Below are 19646 nucleotides of genomic sequence, written 5' to 3'. Positions count from 1 at the left end.
GCATTACATCATCCTGGACGTGGAAGTCCATTATCGGACACTGACAAAATCGGTCATTTCCACCGTCTAATGAAAAAGAATTGTTGTATCTTCAGTTGTTTTTTGCCGTTAGACATTTTCTTGGTAGTTGAATATTAGACAGACTTGTTACATTTATTCCACAAGTGTTTAGTATATTTCAAATATAAGTATACTGACGAATAGGTAAGAAAATAGGCAAAACACCATCCCCCAAATGTCTATGCCCTAAGATTCGTGTTGTAAAACGGGTGTGCTAGCGGAAAAGACGGCTTTTGCGGCAACTTAGACGAGTAAACCAGCAGACTGTCAACAGATGAGCTAGGACGCGGTTAGCCGCTAGTGTAAATGAAATGTTATGTTGTAGCGGTTAGATTATTGCAACAAGTAAAACCGGGTTATGCCATGAAACCCAAATAGTCCTCATGTAAATATGTGGATGAAACCATGATGAACGCAAATGGCCTGAATAAAAAAAAACTCCCTTCTCGTTTACGAGACGTGTTTTAATATCTATTGCCTGATTTTGCTCTACTACAAATACATGAATTGTGGGCGTTTGCCCTTTCAGAAAGACGAGCCTTGCTCGCCAACTGTACTCTACGTGACGTAAGGAACTATGTAATTACAAAGGTTTGCTCAGTTTCATTTCTGACGTCATATCCAACAGTTTACCTGTTTGGAAGAGGCATAAAGTACCCCATGACGGATAAACCTATAATCTGGTAACTTTGCCCAGCAAAATGTCCAGACCCCCAACTTGGCCGAACTCACCAGATACTGGTTGTACTGTACAAGCATTTGACTACTGGCTAGTATGGCTACTCCCAGATATCTAGCCACTCTTCATTTTTGCCGTGTGCATATCATGGATATAAACGACAAAACTGTCTGGTCAAGGCATTCCCCGATTATGTGAACGCAAATTAAAGAAAAGAAAAAAAGCACCGAGGCCTGGTCCAAAGGGGCAAGCTTTGCTGGACAATGTTGGATGAGCCGTTTGGTAGTTCAGTGGACGAGTCGACTTCACATTCCCGTAGGCAGCAGATCGAGTCCCGTCCAAACTCGTGTTTCCATTGTCACTTGGCTGGTCACTGCGTTGGGTAAGGACGAACTTCAGATCGAGTCAACACCCGCTAGCACATTCTCTTACGAGTCAGCACGCGCTGACTCAGGCGAGCTCGCCTTATTATATTAGTGCAACAAGTCCGGCGTAGCGTCCGCCCGCCGGGCCACCTCGTGCAATATAGCCCGGGCGAAGCGACGTCTTCGCAAATCTTTCTGAACTGAACTAGCGGACAAATCTGACTTGTCCTTATCCTTACTGCTCGATGTGACGTTAAAATGGAGATTACGTAATGATATAACTGCTCGTAGTTTCGGTTTCTGACGTCCCATCGAAGAAAAGTTTGAGGAGAATAACTCGTCTGGAGCTGCGTATACAGTAAGGACAGTGACAGTGTGGGTAAACAGTATTACCAAAACCGCGTGTACAGGCTCAACATCGAATGCGCACGGCTGATGTTGCAGCTACCCTATGCATAGTGGTCGGACACGGTGACTTAGTGCTAAAGACTACAGAAACCTAGTGAAGATTTTGTATATTTTGCACCCTTGAAGGGTGCAGAAAATATTCTAAGTTAAATTTATCAGAAATCTCATCAAAAACACAATATTGTTCTTCACGTAATAACTAGGGTTGTGACAATATGCAAAATGCATAACTGCATATGCTGCATCAAATTTTACGTCAGTGCATATGCCCTATCGTTAGAGCATATGCGGTTATGTTACAGCATAGGCAATATTGTTGCCGCATATGTATTCATATTAGAGCATATGTTATTTTCATATTTTTATGCCTGGTAGTAATTGAATTGTATATTACCGACGGGCCGTCTGATATAAAAGTCTTCATCAAACACCAAGAAGATTTCAACCTCATATCATCCCACGTAAAATTAGAAGATCAAGAAACACGTTGTTTACCGCTCTCCGTCCATTGTAAGGGAGTAAATTTGTGAACAACCAAAATATTGGTGAAATTCACACTTTACCCCATACTTTGGCACACTTTTCCAAGAGAACTAGCGCATGAAACAGCAAACAACCAAACGGTCAATAATATCGCACGATTTTGCTCTTCTTAGCGATGCGCGCGTCTACGCGGTGAGTCTCCCGGCACTCGGTGTAGACTGTAGACCTAGGACTGGCTCAGCAGTGGCCAGCCGTCGCTGTAATTACTAAATCTTTTGAGTTTTCGGCATCATGCCAAAAATTGCAAAATATAACACCCAGAAAGCTGCAGATTTGGTGAAGGAATTTGAGTGCTCTATTGTAACAAACATGTATTATTTATATGTTTTTATATAAAACCGTATCATTAATACATTATCTGGTATATTATAAAGCTTTCATACGCAATTATAAACTTTTCTAATCATTTTTAACTTATAGATTATTTAACTATGTTAATACATAGGAACACACATGGATATATTATGCAATAATAGCAAGGACAGGTACAATAATAGTGTAGAATCGGAATCGTTAATGTTTGTTTCGTCCCATAACTAGTATTTTTAGGCTCTGACTTATTGGGAAATCATTATTAGATTTGAAACTCTCATTTGATACGTAAAGTAATAAATATTTTCTTAGATTCCAGTTTCAAGAAAGTTTTATGCAGTGTATTTGAAAACCAGTGCGCAAAAAAAAAAAAAAAAAAAAAAAATTCACCGAAGAAGCTGGTGCTGTAGGCCAATCCACCTCCAATAACAATGACAATACTAACAAAAATAAATTTAACAGTGATCTTTGCTATGCTATGTTGTCTGCAGACATTCCACTAAACAAGTTGAGTAACACCATATTCAATAATTTCTTATCAACCTATACTGGGCACAACATACCTAACCAAACAACTTTATAAGAAAATCAAGTTTCTTCCTTGTGCGACAAAACCATCGCAATACTGAGACAAAGCTGCTGGTCGGAAGATTTGGGTGTCGTTGGATGAGACCACCGATGTTGAAGCAAAGGTATATCGTATGCTTTATTTTCGGTATCCTAGGCGATGAAACCGAAGTAGGTAAATCGTACCTTGGGAATGTTTCCATTTTAGAAAAAGTAAATCATTCAACAGTGGCAGCTTATTTCAACGATTCTTTAATAAAAATACGGCCGGAGCAGATTCTGTATGAAAACGTTATGCTGGTAGTCACTGATGCTGCAGCTTATATGTGCAAAACGACGAGAGCATTACAAGTTTTGTACAACGATATGATCCATGTAACTTGCTTGGCTCATGGGTTGCATCGAGCAGCTGAGTTCGTTCGTTCAAATTACCCTTTAGTCAATAAGTTCATTTCATCTGTCAAAAGCATATTTGTTGAAGCACCGTCCAGATTGCGGATATTTCAAGAACTGGCTCCTGGTGTACCTCTTCCTCCATGACCCGTAATAACAAGATGGGGAACATGGATTGAGGCAGTCGGTTATTTTAACAGATATTAGTATATTACGATAATGTATCGGAAGTAATAATGTCACTTGATACTTCAGTCTGTGCATAGCAGAAAGCCAGGAGCTGCTGGATATGAAATTGAAAACTTTTTGGTAGTCATTGCCACTTTTTTTCGGAGTCTCTCTAGTGCAATCAAAAAACGCAGAAAAAAAGTCCAGACTTTGAGCTGCTAAATTAAAATTTTAATTGATAATGTCCAAAAAGATATGCTGTATGATAAAGATATTGAAAAAAAATCTGGCTTCAGTTCATTAAAGGATATAGAGTGTCCTATCAGGTCAGACCCGGGTCTTACCGGATCCCATTGCCAGATTCACAGATTTCATGTTTTAAATACGCTCCTGTTGTTTCATGTGACTTAGAAAGATTTTTTTCACAGTATAAAACTCTTCTGGCCGATAATAGGCGGCGATTCGAATTTGAAAATTTGAAGTGTCACCTAATTGTGAAACGTAATTCTCGTGTGAAAATGCTCACATAATTATTCGTTAATTTGACGGTTACGGGTATTTTGTTTAGTTTATTAGTTGAAAATTGTTCTATTACACTGTTTGTAACCACTGGTTTCATTTTCTAACCCAATTCCACACCCAAAACATATCAGATTTTGAAATTGGCTTATGGTGCATTAATTGGATATTTTATGGACTTAACGCATACTTTTAGTGCATAAGCGCATATTGTCACAACCCTAGTAATAACATTAACCGGAGTTACTGCACTGGACATTGACACTAAATGCGTTGGCCTTGATAATAACGTGAGCATCTATATGTATATATTGAAGTCATTAACCCGTTAACGACGGATGACGTTTTTTTGTCATACATGACGCAGAACCTCTTGCCTGACAATGGGCGTCATGGCGTTCGGGGATTCTGGATCACTATGTTATTTTATTGTACTATAAGTAATGAGTGAGTGATGTTGACAATTGCAGTCATAATTATTATAACTGCCGTAATAATAAGCAAAATGGTTTTCAACTCACTTACAAAAGCTAGATGGCACCACTTTCTTCTAGCACCAGCAGGAGAGAGCGCTTTGAATGGCACCCATCTACGGTCTCTAGCAAGCACTATCTCTGTAGAGTGATGGCACATCGCAAGTTGCCGTCCTCTTGCTCTAAAGTACCGCAGATGAAAGATGTGCAGACCGAACGAGAGGAGGAAGGTGACTCACACCATGCCCAATGCATACAATGTGACCCTGTGCCAGTATGGATGCCTTTTATTGTGGCACTCACTGTCAAAAGCACAAGTTCCCTTCCTCTTCCCAACCTCTTCATTTTGGATGGTTATAAGTAGGGCTGTGATATTATGCTTTTGGCATAAAGCATATTCTTTTAGCATATTTCATTTTAAAGAATATGCTTTTCATAGGCCATTTTAAAAGAATATGCTTTTTATAAAAAAAATATGTTTTTTATGTAAACTCTATTCTTTTTACTAAAAATCTATGCTTTTATACGCCAGATGAGTAAATTCAGTGTGTTTTGTTCACAAAATCATTCAAGGATGCGGCTATAATAGAAATATAGAATACCACTACTACACTATTTTATTTACGCCTTAAAACTGCATGATAAAACGAGGGAAGAGGGAAGATAAACGAGGAGGGGGAGGAAGGGAGGGAAATATGGAGAGGGGGTAGGAAGAGGAGGAGGGTACGAACAAGGGGATGAACTATGTGGTTGGAGCTTGATTACGTCACAGGTATTATGTCACCAATTTATGTTCGTTTCTTTGGGAGAGACGTTTAACTTTCTCCTTTTTATAGGGAGAAGTGGCATTATTATGTACTGTTGATGATTCACAACACATTGGGATATTACGGGAGGGTGTGAAATACCCTGTGGCAAAGTTTCATAATGATATGAGAGTTTGTTGCAGTTATTTCAGAAAAACATGTCCTCAAGCTCTCTGAAACGCTTATTAGCTAAGTGTTGTCGTTTCAGCACACTAACTCTCACCACATAAGAACAGAATGCCGAAGGTGGAGAGACCGCAACTGCGCACAAGATTGCTCACGGAGTACGGAGATTTTACAGAAATTGATGGAGAACTGCAATGCAAATTTTGTGCTACAAAGGTCAGTGAAGTCTATGGGTTAAAATGTTTATATGTTTTAATCCATGATATAGCTTTTTTTTGCAAAATATTTTCGCTCAATATTTCAAATACGAATATACCATGGGCATTGAAAAATGTTCTCATTTATTTAGGTTCCCAATTTGAAGAAATCTTTAATCGTGCAACATCTGAAGACTAAAAGACACAGAGAGAATAAACAAAGATCGCAGCAAGACGAGGCAGTACAGGAAGAAGGCTTAGAAGATGAAGAAACTGTTGAACAGCAACTTCCACCTGCGCAAAAGAATTTTAATAGAGATCTCTGCAAAGCTTTAATATCTTCTAACATACCTTTAAATAAGGTAAATTCAACACCGTTCTCATCCTTTCTTCTCAAATATACTGCATACACTGTTCCAGACCAGAGTACTCTTAGGAAATACCATGTGCAAGATCTGTATAAGGAAACTTTGAGTGATCTTCGACATAAAGTCGATGCAAAAAAAACTGTGGGTGTCGTTAGACGAAACGTCAGACGTGGAGCAGAGGTATGTTGCGTGCTTTGTGTTTGGGATACTGGGAGAAGAGGAGGAACGGCTTAAATGTTATTTAGGCAACGTAGCTGAGCTGAAATCTGTAAATCACTCGACCATAGCAGCCTTCTTCAATGATTCTCTACATGTACTGTGGCCTCAACAAATTCTTTATGAAAACGTGTTAATTGCTACAACAGATGCAGCACCATATATGTGCAAGGCTATGCGGGGATTGCAAGTTATGTATCCAAAAATTATACATGTAACATGTCTCGCTCATGGTTTACATCGGGTTGCAGAAATGGTCAGATCTAACTACCCTGAGGTTAATCGTTTGATATCTGCAGCCAAAAGTGTGTTTCTTAAAGCACCACGACGAGTAGAGAAATTTAAGGAACTTTCACCTGGCGTCTCCCTCCCACCTTCGCCTGTTGTTACCAGATGGGGCACTTGGTTGGAAGCAGCGCAGTATTATTCAAATCATCTGGAAGAGGTCAATAAGGCAATTATGAGTTTTGACGAAACTGAGGCCCAGAGCATTGCTGAGTGTAGAGAGCTCCTAAATAATGTTGAAGTGAAAGTAAGCTTGGCGTTCATTGCTAACCAATTTTCTGTATTAGCCTCTACAATTGAAAAGCTTGAAACACAAGGGCTATCTTTGAAATCAGCTGTTGGTTACATCACGGAGGTTAAAGAGAAGCTTGAAAACATGTATGATACAACCTATTTTGATAAGTTCACGTCAGTATTGGCTAAGAATAAAGGATTTGCAACTGTTAAAAAAATTAGCTCTCTCTTATCTGGGAAATTGAAGAAAACAAATGACGATTACATCAACCAATACTCCAGCTTTGAATTAACTGCATTTCAATTTGCTCCTGTCGTTACCTGTGATGTGGAAAGAATGTTTTCTGTCTACAAAACTGTTTTAGCCGACAATAGACGTAGTTTTCATTTTGAAAATTTGAAACATCACTTAATCATCAAATGTAATGAACCCTAATTATGTCCTGTTGGTAATGTTTTGTCACTAATGAATCCTAAGTTTTTGGGTGTTGGTTACTACAGTATTGTTTAGTGTTTTTGTTACTAAAGCTTATTTAGTGTTCTTGTTACTACAGCCTATTGTTTTTTGTTCTTGTTACTACAGGCTACATAGTTATTATTTGTTCTTGTTACTACAGCCTATTGTTTGTTGTTTTTGTTACTACAGTCTACATATTTTTTTTTTTTTTTTATGTAGAAACCTTTTTTACATATTTGAATACATAAAAAAATCATATTACTCAATACTCAATCTTGACTATTTTCTGCCCTTTATTTTAAAAAATCATGACATCGATGACACAATGTGTAATAAGTTCCCCCTTACGCAAAGTGAGCAACTGATCATGGAAAAAGAAAATATCCATATAACAAACATATATTAGAGCATAAAAAGCATATTGTCAAGCATAAAAAACTTATTTATGAGCATAAAAAGCATATTTTAAAGCATAAAAAGCATATTTTAAAGCATAAAAAGCATTTCTGTAAAAGCATAATGTCACAGCCCTAGTTATAAGTCTCGTGTTTGTTCGTGACAGCACAGAAATACGAAAAAATAAAGTTTTTTTGTCCCCCCTAAAACAGTAATAGTAATACTTCTATCACATTGAGTGTAAATGTAAAGAAAGAAAGAAAAAAAAGTTGATATGGACCCTGAACTACAATTTTAGTCAACTGCAGAATTGATGGAGCCTGTGATATGACAGATAAATTTCTAAAAATAGTAAAACAAAAAAACAAAACACAAAAATGTCTCTAGCTCTACAATGAGTGACTAAAAGGGAGTGGGAAAAATCAAATTATGTTGCAGAAGCTGCCTCGATCAGAAATAAAACTAATCCTGGAGCCTGTGTAAGCAAATCTATCCCCCGTCGGCAAAGGGTTAAAGGACGACATCTGCAAATACAAATCTTACAATAGATTTATCGCCGTTTGTGTAAATATATGCGGGACGCATGTAGAAGTGCACTTATGTAACATGGTAAATAAAGTAGTGCATCAAATTTAATTTAGCATATTTTCATATTGAATATCAAGAATGAAAGTCAGATTTTTATTTTTCCACCTACGGATGGTAGTTACTAACAGCATTTAAATAGCAATCAATTTATTAAATAGCATAAGCTCCGCTTTAATCGCAAAAGCGCAATTTCTGCCCGTTGTAATACGGTGTCCAAAGCCAACCTACCCGACTACTCATTCTTGCAAGTGTTGAATCACCTCGTGATTTGAATCCGCAAGGTTAATGGCAGTGTTAAAAAACTGGTTACATTCTCTGGTCTGGTCTTTCATATGAAGTAAAGATGTTTTAGAAGCTTATGAATATATCAAATCGATTACAAATTCAACATACAACTTTCATAAATTCTAAATATTTATCCGATTAATTTACAGATGATTTGTAGTAGTTTAGCGAGTTAGTCGAGGGTAGAATGATTTGCTAGAATGAATAAGAGCATCAAATTTCAACATTTCTTGGTTTTAAGTCGCAGACACGGTGTATATGGCTGCTGCTTACCCATCAGATATTAAAACTACTTGAAAGAATCCGGTTAAATTCAATTATGCGAATTCCTTTCCATAATTATCAAGATTTGCTTCGTGCTAAAGCCAAGCATCTGGCATATTACAAATCTTTTTCATGACCTTTCAATTTCATCCATCTGTTCATGTTGAAATAGAGATCTTCAGCAGCACTTTACTGCACTCCAGCATAATTAAAATACTATTATGCAAGTCCACACAAAAAAGGGTTTCCAAAAAGGAATAAAAGACAAAAATTAAACACCGCTTGTTTAATATAGTTTACTTCAGAGGGATGAACCGAGAGCTGTGGGTGGCACCAATACCGGGCCTACCGTGCTTTACAGGCTTGTAGGTGATGGAGAATTCTGCCAAGTAGTGACTGATCATCTCGGGCTGGAATAAGAAAATTTTGGTGTCAAAAAGCATTAAAGCACAGAACTAACTACTATCATTCAAATTAAAAAAATATAAACATAAATTTTGTAGTATAGTATGTATTTATAACCAAGGACTTGTGTGTGCAAATGCATTTTTCTAAAGCTACTGTCAGAAGTTATGGCCACAATTTTCCAACTGATGGATTTGTGACTCGGTGTTCTGAATACATTACTGGAGGGCCTCTGCATGGTGCTTAAATTATTCATAATGCTCCATCAAATTAAGGTCTTTAAAAAAAATATTTGACATTTTCAATATGGATATCTGTCAGAAGCTTTTGAACACAAAAATTCTTCTTGAAATGGTAAAGAGAACAAGGATAAGTGTAATGAACTCTTTCATGCTAGTTTCATTTCAACTGGTTACAAAAATCTTCTGCTGTCAACTTTTATTTTTATAAATGGTTACACCACTAGTTGAGAGATCAATTAGTAGACCTGTTCATCTCATTCCATACTTATTAAAATTACAAATAATCAAGAAATAAGGTAAAGGTGTAGTTATGGAGGTCTATTAATCAAATTGTTACCTACTAAGTACTAGTGGACAAACAAGGAACATCCCTATTATCAGTGGGTTTTAAAAGATACCCTTTAAAGTTCTCAAATTAAATTGCCTCAAACTAGCATTTCCAAGTTTAACTTGAACAGCAAACACATTTCATTTAACTTCAACACTGTCAATACAGCATAAAATGCATTTTTCAAATTATTCTGCAGAGCAAAAACACATTTCATATATCATATATAGCTTTTGAAGCACTAAGCATCACAGTATGTGCCTACCTTGATTTCCACCTGGTTGAAGGTCTTGCCGTTGTAGACTCCCACCATGGAACCGACCATCTCTGGCACAATAATCATGTCTCTCAAGTGAGTCTTGACAACAGCAGGCTTCTCAAGAGCTGGGCACTCCTTCTTAGCCTTGCGGAGCCTCTTCAGCAGAGCCAGGTGCTTGCGCTTGAGCCCACGACGGAAGCGGCGGCGCTGGCGGGCTGGGAACAATTCAACCAGCTGCTCACTGAAATGGGAGATTCAAGTTATTTCTTTGGATCATTGTCTCATAACAGTTTGTCCAAATATAAATGACCATTTATTCATAGGCTTTTTATGGATTTCTTAAAAAAAAAAAAAAAAATCTGAACTTGAAGTAGACAACTCTAGTTTTGCTTCTAAATATCTAACACAGTGATACCAAGAACATGTGCTTTTCTTTTTTATTCCACAAGGTTGGCTTCATAGTTAATTATAATGCCTACATGACAAACTTTTCTTTGCTTCTATTAGTATTATGAATGTCAACAAAATTTCAAGAATGGAGTAAATATGCAAGATCAGGTAGGTCTAGTAACCGACTCCCTAGTGATATAGCACATGGAGTCGTTTTCATAAGACAATCAATATACACATGCCCTTAACTTTAAAATCTTATTGAATATTCTTTCTTTACATTCAGGACATCCACAAACATGCTTACTACAGTTTGTGAGATACCATCACCCCCATTCAATAGGTAAACAGGTCATTTAATCTTAATTAATTTGAGGTTTATCCCACAAAATGTGTAGCAAAATGGAAGAGAAAGTATGATTGAGCACCTACAAGTAGCAGCCATGGTGGTGAAGATCAAACCAATTCATTTTAACCAATTTACCGAGTCCTTTCATTCCATGTTCTATTTCTCTTATACACTTTGTTCTCAGTTTTAATCCTATCAAAAGAAAATCCTTTCTTCATAAATCTTAATTTACCTACAGTGACTTTCAAAGCAGGATTTTCCCCCACAGATACCAATGATAATGGCACTAATTAAGTGCAGCATCCCAAGATAAAAAACTAAGTCTCAATCATTCATATTAAGGCAAGATAGTGCTTGTAAACTATCCAGGCGATCTATTGTCAAACTTAAAACAGTCCAAACTTCATATAGCCAATGTATACATGGTGGTTTGCTGGCCATATTGGCACACCAAGAGATATGGAGGACACAAAACTAATTACTCTATGGAATCTCGATATCAGTCAACCGCCTCCCCCCCCTCCTTTCATCAAACAAGACTTCCTGCATAATACAAGCACTCTCCAATCCACAATGTGTCAAATAGTTTAGAAATTACTATGAGCTTATAAATATTATGAATATGTATTTTTTTCATATTATACTTTATTGTTTATCTACATTTTTTTTTTTTTTTTTTTATTAATTTTTTTCCATGCACATTTTCTCATGAATTTTGTTGGTGGATTTTCTCCAAATGCACCATAAAGTTTTGCTTAGATTGACACTGGCTAGGTAAACTATAATAATTTAATTTGAAAAATGAATAATCAAGAAATGGACTGATACTGGCAAGAATGGAAATTATTCATCACCTGGGGTTAAAACAAAAGTAAAAAATTTGAGAGAAAACTTGTCCGAATACACACACGAAAGTTCATCAAACTAATCACATCTTGAGAGTAACTAACGGTGGGTATTCAAAATACTAACTAGAGACAGGATCTTTCTTTTTCTAACAGAGCAGAGGGTCTAACTTAAATCATTAACCATCCTGCCGTAGGTATTTTCTACACTGCATTTGTTTAGTTAAACCTAGAGGCTATTCTTTCATTCAGTTGTGTAACTATGGCATCAGACCAAATACTATTTTAGAATCACTCTGCAAATATTTCATAACTGCACTTCACATAATAAGCAGTTTCATCTATTCTCCTTTCAAGTACATTGTCTTTGATTGGTGGAAACACTTTCACAGCTTCATTCACTGGCCAATTATAAGTTCCTTACATATTTGATCCATATATTTCAGCCTGTCTTACGTCAACTTACTAAATACAAGTCCTTCCCTATTATTAGGAGTATCACAAAGATTTGCTCTATTTGGCATCAATGAAAATTACTATACAATTAATTTACAAAATGGGCTAACCTTCATTTCTCAAAATAATATATCTTTACCAAGAAATTGAGAATGATCCTCAAAACAATCTGCCCCTTTCCTGATATATTAGTTAAAAGCTTTGTCACATTACACCAAAATGCTACAGCCGAGATTCAACAAACCAATTGGAATAAGTTACAGTAAGTTAAAATAGAAAAATTCCAATGTGCAGATGCTAAGAGTACACAAGGAGAGATTTGTCATCCCCCAAAACACTCCACAAATATCCAGTTAGTAGTATAACTACTTGAAATGAAATATTCATAAGACCGACATTATCCTACTGACAAAAATCAAGTATGTAGCCAGCTCACAGATGGTCAATAATACTAATACGATAATAATGATATAAAACTGGTTTGTTGACTAGTCGTATGATCTTTCATCCCTTACACATACATGCCACATTCTCAGTATACCAAGATAAATTGTATTGCCCATAAAGATAATGCACGTTATGTGAAAAGCTTGTATCAAGCATACCTCATAGTGCAAGTATTCCACCACTGATTGTAGCCTATGGGGAATATCCAGTAACTCTACAAATTGTGTCATAAAACCTCTGAATTCATATCAGTTTCCCTGTGGAGTCTAATGTACACTGATAGTTTCAATTAGTACTAGACAATAGCAACGACACTAGACCTGATGGAGAAGGGCATCAAATATCCTATCAATTGTAGGGTAAAATTACTGAACAGTCAATTAAACAAGGTTAATTCTGCATCAATTCGGCATCTGTAATTGTTTGGAGGCTTTGTCCCCTACAACCCAAGCAAGGTTACACATTTGTCTTCCAATATAAATTTCTTCTGTGAGCGCAGAATACATGTATTTTCAGTCATAAGTTTTGAGCCGGGTAATATTGTTATATATAGCAAGCACACATCATTAGGAGTCCATCAATGCCAAATCTACTGGGTTATTCACCAATTTTACCCAAAAATTTCCCTAGGATACTTCATGTCCTCCCCCACATGTCAGGTCTCATAAGATGTCTATTTCTGCCTAGTACTTAATAAAACCACTTAAAGTGCTCACTAGATGTAGCAAGAAATCCTTAATACCAAATTCACAGGTTACATGATAGAAACCTAAATTAAAAATATTAAAGCTAAACAACACTTCATGGTGTTCTGTCCCAAGATTTCGTACCTTATATAAATAAGTTAATGACTACTAACTAAAATTTTTCACTTCTAACAATATTATAATTCAAATAGTAAAAAGTTTACCAATCTAAACCTTAACCAAAATTAAGGTGAAAGCCCAAATACCCGGCATGTGGGTTGACGTGGAATTCGCTGTCCAAGGTACACTCAAACTCGGACTAATTTTAACGAATATATTAATTTCGTTTTCTTACTTGCTCATATCAAGGAGCTGGTCGAGGTCCACACCGCGGTAGGTGAACTTCCTGAAGGTACGCTTCTTGCGCGCCTCGATCTGGGCTTGGACATCCGCCTGAAATATAATAAACATAACATGTTATCCCACACATCCCAGCTTCTCTTTCCTCCTTTTTTCGAGTAAATATCTGTGCAACTTCGTCTTAAATGGTACCAATAACACTTCGAACAAGTAATCTATCACATGATGTATTTCAATTCCATCGAGATAAATTCATGCGGCCGATGAGTTAAGATTTTAAATGCTTTTTCTTCGGAACACTCACGTCAGTCATGGTGGTTTGTTGTGAAGGACTGGGAGAGAGCGATCGTCTGCTGTTTTGATTTTGGTATGAAAAGCGTGTATCAAAGCGTTCTTCTATTTTGGACAATTAAATATGAGGATACATTTTCTCGTTATTCCTTTTGTAAAGTTATCGTTTACATATTTTTATATATAAGTTAGAGTGCAAATTATTAAATATAGATATCTTTTATTAGATAATTGATAACTACATGCTTTTCATACCTTGAGGTTAGCGCGGCAAATTTTATGACGACTTTAGATTTCTATTATCTTAATATCTGTTGATTTAAGAAATCATTTTATATGCATACATATATATATGTATATACATGTATGTTTATATATAACTATATATATATGTATATATATATATATATATATATATATATATATATATATATATACATATGTGTGTATGTGTAAGTGTATTAGTGTATGTGTGTATGTACATATGTATATATATATATATATATATATATATATATATATATATATGTGTGTGTGTGTGTGTGTGTGTGTGTGTGTGTGTGTGTGTGTGTGTGTGTGTGTGTGTGTGTGTGTGTGTGTTTGTGTGTGTGTGTGTGTGTGTGTGTGTGTGTGTGTGTGTGTGTGTGTGTGTGTATTCATATATATACATATTCATATACATGTATACATATAAATATACATACACATACATATGTAGATATGTATATATATCTACATATATATATATATATATATATATATATATATATATATATATATATGTCTATCTATCTATCTATATATATATATATATATATATATATATATATGTATATGTATATACAAATATATATATACATATATATATATATGTCTCTATATATATATATATATATATATATATACATATATATATATATATATATATATATATATATATTTATACATATACATATATATACAGGTAGGTATATATATAATCATATGTACATATATTTGTTTATATACATTCACACACATCTATGTATGTATGTATATATGTATTATTATAAGTGTCCCAACGACCCAAACTATTCTCCAAACTGCCACACCTCCTTGTGAAGATTCTTGAGGAGTTCAAGGTGGAAAAACGCGCCTATAGTTAAGGAGGTGGCCCACAGCCGGCAAATCGGTAGTCTCATCACTACGGTCGAGGTCTTCTCTTCTCTACTCGGGTGTGCTGTGCAGTGACTTTTTGAACTTGGTGATCAAGACATTTGTTATCGAGTCAGATGAGTATATTACATGTATATAATGGTTATTATATGATAATGCGATTTTGGTGAACGAATTATTAATTTTGATATTTTGGTTATGGGAAATAAATGGTTTAGTTAATCTTTGTTTTTCGTATCCATGTTACCTCCTTGTTTAATAAATATTATGGGGACGTAATAATTTGGGGGCCTGTCCGGGAATTTTGTATTTATTTGTTCACATCGCATTTCATAAAATAACCATTACCCTATTTGACCCTGCTCTTAGGCCTAATGTACGAACGTTAGGCAAGATCGCATAACTTTCCAACAACGGTAGTTTGCTTTAGCAATTGGCCAATGCAAAGTATTCTATAGTTGATAAACAAAATTTATCACTTCACATGTATAGTTTGTTCATCTCGAAGGGAGGGAGAGAATGCGACCTTCCCACTTTTACCGATCAGAGACTCCTCGAAAAAATCAATCAATTCTTGTCTTATGTCGTGTTAACTCTATTGTAGGGTGACCAACTCAAACTTTTAAAAAGTACTAAAGCTATTGTTAATTTCAAGTGTATTGGTGGGTACATAATCAGACTAATAGCTACTATCGGCACTCTATAATTAGAAGTCCTATCATCTGTAATGGTGATCCAGTCTATAGTGTTTATATGAAGTAAGTTTTTACCCTAGATTGTAATATTAAATCTTGCTTCGGTAATAATATCCCCCATGTCAAAAATGGGCACTAGAAAGCAAACGTGAGGATTTGTTACTATAGTCGCTTCATGTAATTATAGACTTCTTCTGATTGTGCATTATTGCCTATTCAAATCATCCTCACATATCTGTATAATTATATTTACTCGAAACACATCTGTAAAGCAGGACGTCAAATTTACTTAGAAGGAACCTCTCACTTAATTTATTACAATGCCTGTTTTTGATGTCAATGAGTTCATATGTCGACCTTCAGTAGAAGTGTTGCAATCTAGTAATCCACGGAAAGATGATTTAAAGTATATAGCTACCCATTTCAAAATCGATTATAACCCAGATATAACTAAACCTCAGTTACAACAATTAATACTTGAGCATTTACGTTCTGAAGAAGGCCAAGATGGCAGTTCTCTTTCTGCTATGAATACCGATTCGCAAACTCTTCTTGAATTAGAAAAATTAAAGTTTCAAACTCTAATCTTGGAATCCCAGGAAAGAGAGAAGGATAGATTAGAGAAGGAAAGGGACAGGCAGGAACGTGAAAAGGATAGACAGCATGAATTGCAGATTTTGCAATTAAAACAAACTGTGTCTCATGAAAGATCAAGCTATGTCGATATTACAAAATTTACCAAACTGACTCCTTGTTTCTCAGAGTCAAATCCCGAAGTATTTTTCAGTGGAATTTGAATCCACTGCTAAGCATTTTAACTGGCCCAAAGATCACTGGATATGGTTAGTAAAGCCGAAATTAACTGGGAAAGCTGTTAAGGTTTGTGAAGGATTGGAGGATAATACTGATTATGATGAAGTGAAAACTGCAATCTTGACCTCTTATGCTATAACAACAGAAGGCTATAGACAAGCTTTCAGAAATCTGAATAAACTTAACTTTGAAACTTATATGGAATTCGCTTCAGAAAAATTAAGAGCGTTTCAGAGATGGATTAAATCCGCCTCTGTTAATAGTTTAGATGATTTGATTAATCTTATGGTCTTGGAAGAGTTTAAGAGAAAGGTTCCTTATCAAATCGTGCTACATCTGACGGATAAAGAAGAGACTGACCTCCTCAAGGCAGCTAAACTAGCAGATGTCTTTTCACTGGTTCATCGTCATGCATCCGGGGAGAAACGAAGATCTCCTATTGTACAGTTAGCTGCAGGGTCAAATATTAATCCGGAGGATAAGGTCGGTGGACAGACTCGTCTAGGTGTACAGAATCGACCTCTTATTTGTAAATTTTGTAAAAAAAAGATGGCCATGTGATTAAAAATTGTCCTGACCCTAGATGTAAAGTAGCGAAAGTATCAATGTTCACTAAGCCCCTGGCTACCATTAATTTTAGTAATCATGTACGAAAGGAACAGGACGATATCTTTCAGGCATTTAGATCAAAAGGAACGGTTTCCGTCAATTCTAATTCTAAAAAGTACAATGTAATTATTGTCAGGGATACAGCATCAGCCAAAACTATAATTGCCAAGAAAGCCTTTCCAGGTATTAACAAGTGTTACACTGGTGAGAAAGTATATTTACAAGTACTAAATTCCACTATTCCAGTCAAATTGGCAAAGATATATTTGGAAAGTGATCTAGTAAAGGGTTCTGTAACTGTAGGTGTTATCGATTCAGAAATGCCTATACCTGATGCATCCCTCCTTTTAGGAAATGACTTGGCTGGGAATTTAATAGTTCCTAAACTAAAAGTTCAGGATTCTCCTTTGTCACCCAATACAACCAATGAGCTGGAAATAGAGCAGCCTTACTTGTTTCCAGCCTGTGCAGTGACAAGGGCTCAAACTAAGCAAGGTTCTACAGAGAGAGATATCTCTCCACCTGTCACGTCTATGTGGTCTATAAATAATGATAACTTACTTTCTGAACTCATGACTCCTGAAAAACTGATAATTGCTCAACAAAATGATGGTTCCCTTGCAAAGCTTCATAAAGAAGCTGTATCTGAGAAAGAGATTGACAAATCCCCTACTATTTACTACAAAGATGGTGTATTAACTAGGTTTTATCGGCCACCTGATCTCTCAGTTGAAGACACTTGGGCTGAAAAGCATCAAATTGTATTACCTGTGTCTGTTAGGGAATCAATACTGGCGATCGCTCATGAAGGCTACGGTGGACACCTCGGTATCACTAAGACTTATCAAAAAGTTTTGCAGGATTATTTTTGGCCAGGGATGAAGAGAGACGTAATAAGATTTGTTAACTCATGTCACATATGTCAAATAGCGGGTAAGCCAAATCAGAAAATTCCTCCTTACCCTTTGCAGCCCATACAGGTTCCTTCAGAACCTTTTCAGAAGATAATCATAGATTGTGTTGGTCCATTACCAAAAACCAAGAAGGGAAATCAGTATATTCTAACTGTAATGTGTCCCACCACAAGATATCCTGAAGCTTTTCCTATAAAAACAATTTCTACTAAAATTATTGTCCATCATCTTGTTCATATGTTTACTACTTTTGGCATTCCTCAGGAAGTGCAGAGTGACCGAGGCACCAACTTCACCAGCGAACTCTTTGCTAAGGTGATCAAAGAATTGGGTATCAAGCACTCTCTGTCCACGGCTTATCATCCGGAGTCACAAGGCGCACTTGAAAGATGGCACCAGACCATTAAGTCAATGCTTCGTAAATATTGCTGTGAGAACCAGGAATGTTGGGATGAAGGTTTGCCATTTATGTTATTCGCTATTAGAGAGGCTCCTCATGAATCATTGGGTTTTTCCCCATTTGAATTGCTCTTTGGTAGGAAAGTAAGAGGTCCCCTTAAACTGGTTAAAGATAACTGGATCAAATCCTCTGAGAATCAAACTTCGACAGTTTCAGCTTATCTGGACAAACTCAAGATTACCCTCAGTAAAGTTCGCCAGGTTGCAAAAAGTAATCTACTAAAAGCTCAGAATAAAATGAAAGGGGATTTTGACAAAAAATCTAAAATTAGGAACTTTAACATAGGTGATAAGGTCTTGGTTTTCTTTCCCATTCATGGTTCTCCTTTATCAGCTAAATATCATGGGCCATATGAAATTCAAAAGAAAGTTGGCAAAGTAAATTACATTTTAAACACTCCAGATCGTAGAAAATCTTCCCAGTTGGTTCATGTAAACTTGTTAAAAGCTTATATAACAAATGACCCTACAGGTAGCTCTCCGAGACTCCCTTGTAATATTATAAATAGTAGAAATGAAGACCCTATAGATCCCTGGAAGGAATTATCAAACTCTGAAATAATTTCAAAGTTACAAACGTTCCTTGGACATCTTAAAAGTTCACAAATCATTGATGTGATGACTCTGATAAATACTTACCCGGATGTGTTTTCAGATACTCCAGGCCAGTGTAACATTATTCAACATGATATTGAGCTCCTACCTGGTACCCTTCCCATCCGTCAAGCACCCTATAGACTTCACCCCCTGAAGAAGCAACAGATGAGAGAAGAGGTGGATTTTCTTCTTGCGAATGGACTGGCATGTCCAAGCAATTCTCCCTGGGCCTCTCCCTGCCTTCTAGTGCCAAAGGAAGGGGGTCAGATACGCTTATGCACTGACTACAGACGGGTTAATTCGGTGACGGTTCCTGACTCTTATCCTATTCCCAGAATAGATGACTTGATAGACTCTGTGAGGCATTATAAGTTCATTACAAAGCTAGATTTATTAAAGGGCTACTACCAAGTAAGACTCACAGAAAGAGCTCAACAAATATCTGCATTTACTACTCCATTTGGCCTGTATCAGTATATAGTTATGCCTTTTGGAATGAGGAATAGTCCAGCTACATTTCAACGACTTATGAATAATCTCTTACAAGACCTTGAATGTGTACATGTTTACTTGGACGATATATTGATCCTTTCAGAATCCTGGTCCAAACATCTTGAGATACTGTCTGCTGTCCTGC

General features: G+C 36.3%; 2 protein-coding genes and 1 pseudogene across 3 annotated transcripts in view; 2 read left to right on the top strand and 1 right to left on the bottom strand.

Moving 5' to 3' along the window:
* Nucleotides 1–4833: 4833 nt before the first annotated feature.
* LOC147468044 (uncharacterized) lies at nucleotides 4834–7377 on the top strand (annotated as a pseudogene). The gene is made up of 2 exons (XR_015192620.1): nucleotides 4834–5635; nucleotides 5769–7377. The product of XR_015192620.1 is annotated as an uncharacterized LOC147468044 (transcript).
* Nucleotides 7378–8980: 1603 nt separating this feature from the next.
* RpS15 (ribosomal protein S15) lies at nucleotides 8981–13848 on the bottom strand. Its single transcript, XM_043010359.2, has 4 exons — nucleotides 13781–13848; nucleotides 13472–13569; nucleotides 9950–10184; nucleotides 8981–9119 (listed from the first exon to the last, which is right to left on the bottom strand). Exons 1-4 carry the CDS (start codon nucleotides 13787–13789, stop codon nucleotides 9006–9008), a joined length of 456 nt encoding a protein of 151 aa, XP_042866293.1. The 5' UTR covers nucleotides 13790–13848; the 3' UTR covers nucleotides 8981–9005.
* A 2089-nt stretch (nucleotides 13849–15937) lies between these two features.
* LOC122256474 (uncharacterized) overlaps nucleotides 15938–19646 on the top strand; it is a 4470-nt gene continuing 761 nt past the window's right edge. Inside the window, exons 1-3 of the mRNA XM_086555427.1 lie at nucleotides 15938–16127; nucleotides 16405–16876; nucleotides 17014–19646. The exon at nucleotides 17014–19646 is cut by the window's right edge and continues 761 nt beyond it. Coding sequence (XP_086411553.1) covers nucleotides 15938–16127; nucleotides 16405–16876; nucleotides 17014–19646 — 3295 coding nt within the window. The remainder of the gene's footprint in view (nucleotides 16128–16404; nucleotides 16877–17013) is intronic.

The sequence above is a fragment of the Penaeus japonicus genome, unplaced genomic scaffold (assembly GCF_977035675.1).
Source record: "Penaeus japonicus unplaced genomic scaffold, GWHDUDI00000001_assembly GWHDUDI00000031, whole genome shotgun sequence".
In the NCBI taxonomy this organism is placed as follows: Eukaryota; Metazoa; Arthropoda; class Malacostraca; order Decapoda; family Penaeidae; genus Penaeus; species Penaeus japonicus.
The sequence above is the reverse complement of the archived record's forward strand: the minus strand, read 5'-3'. Positions and strand labels throughout refer to the sequence as shown.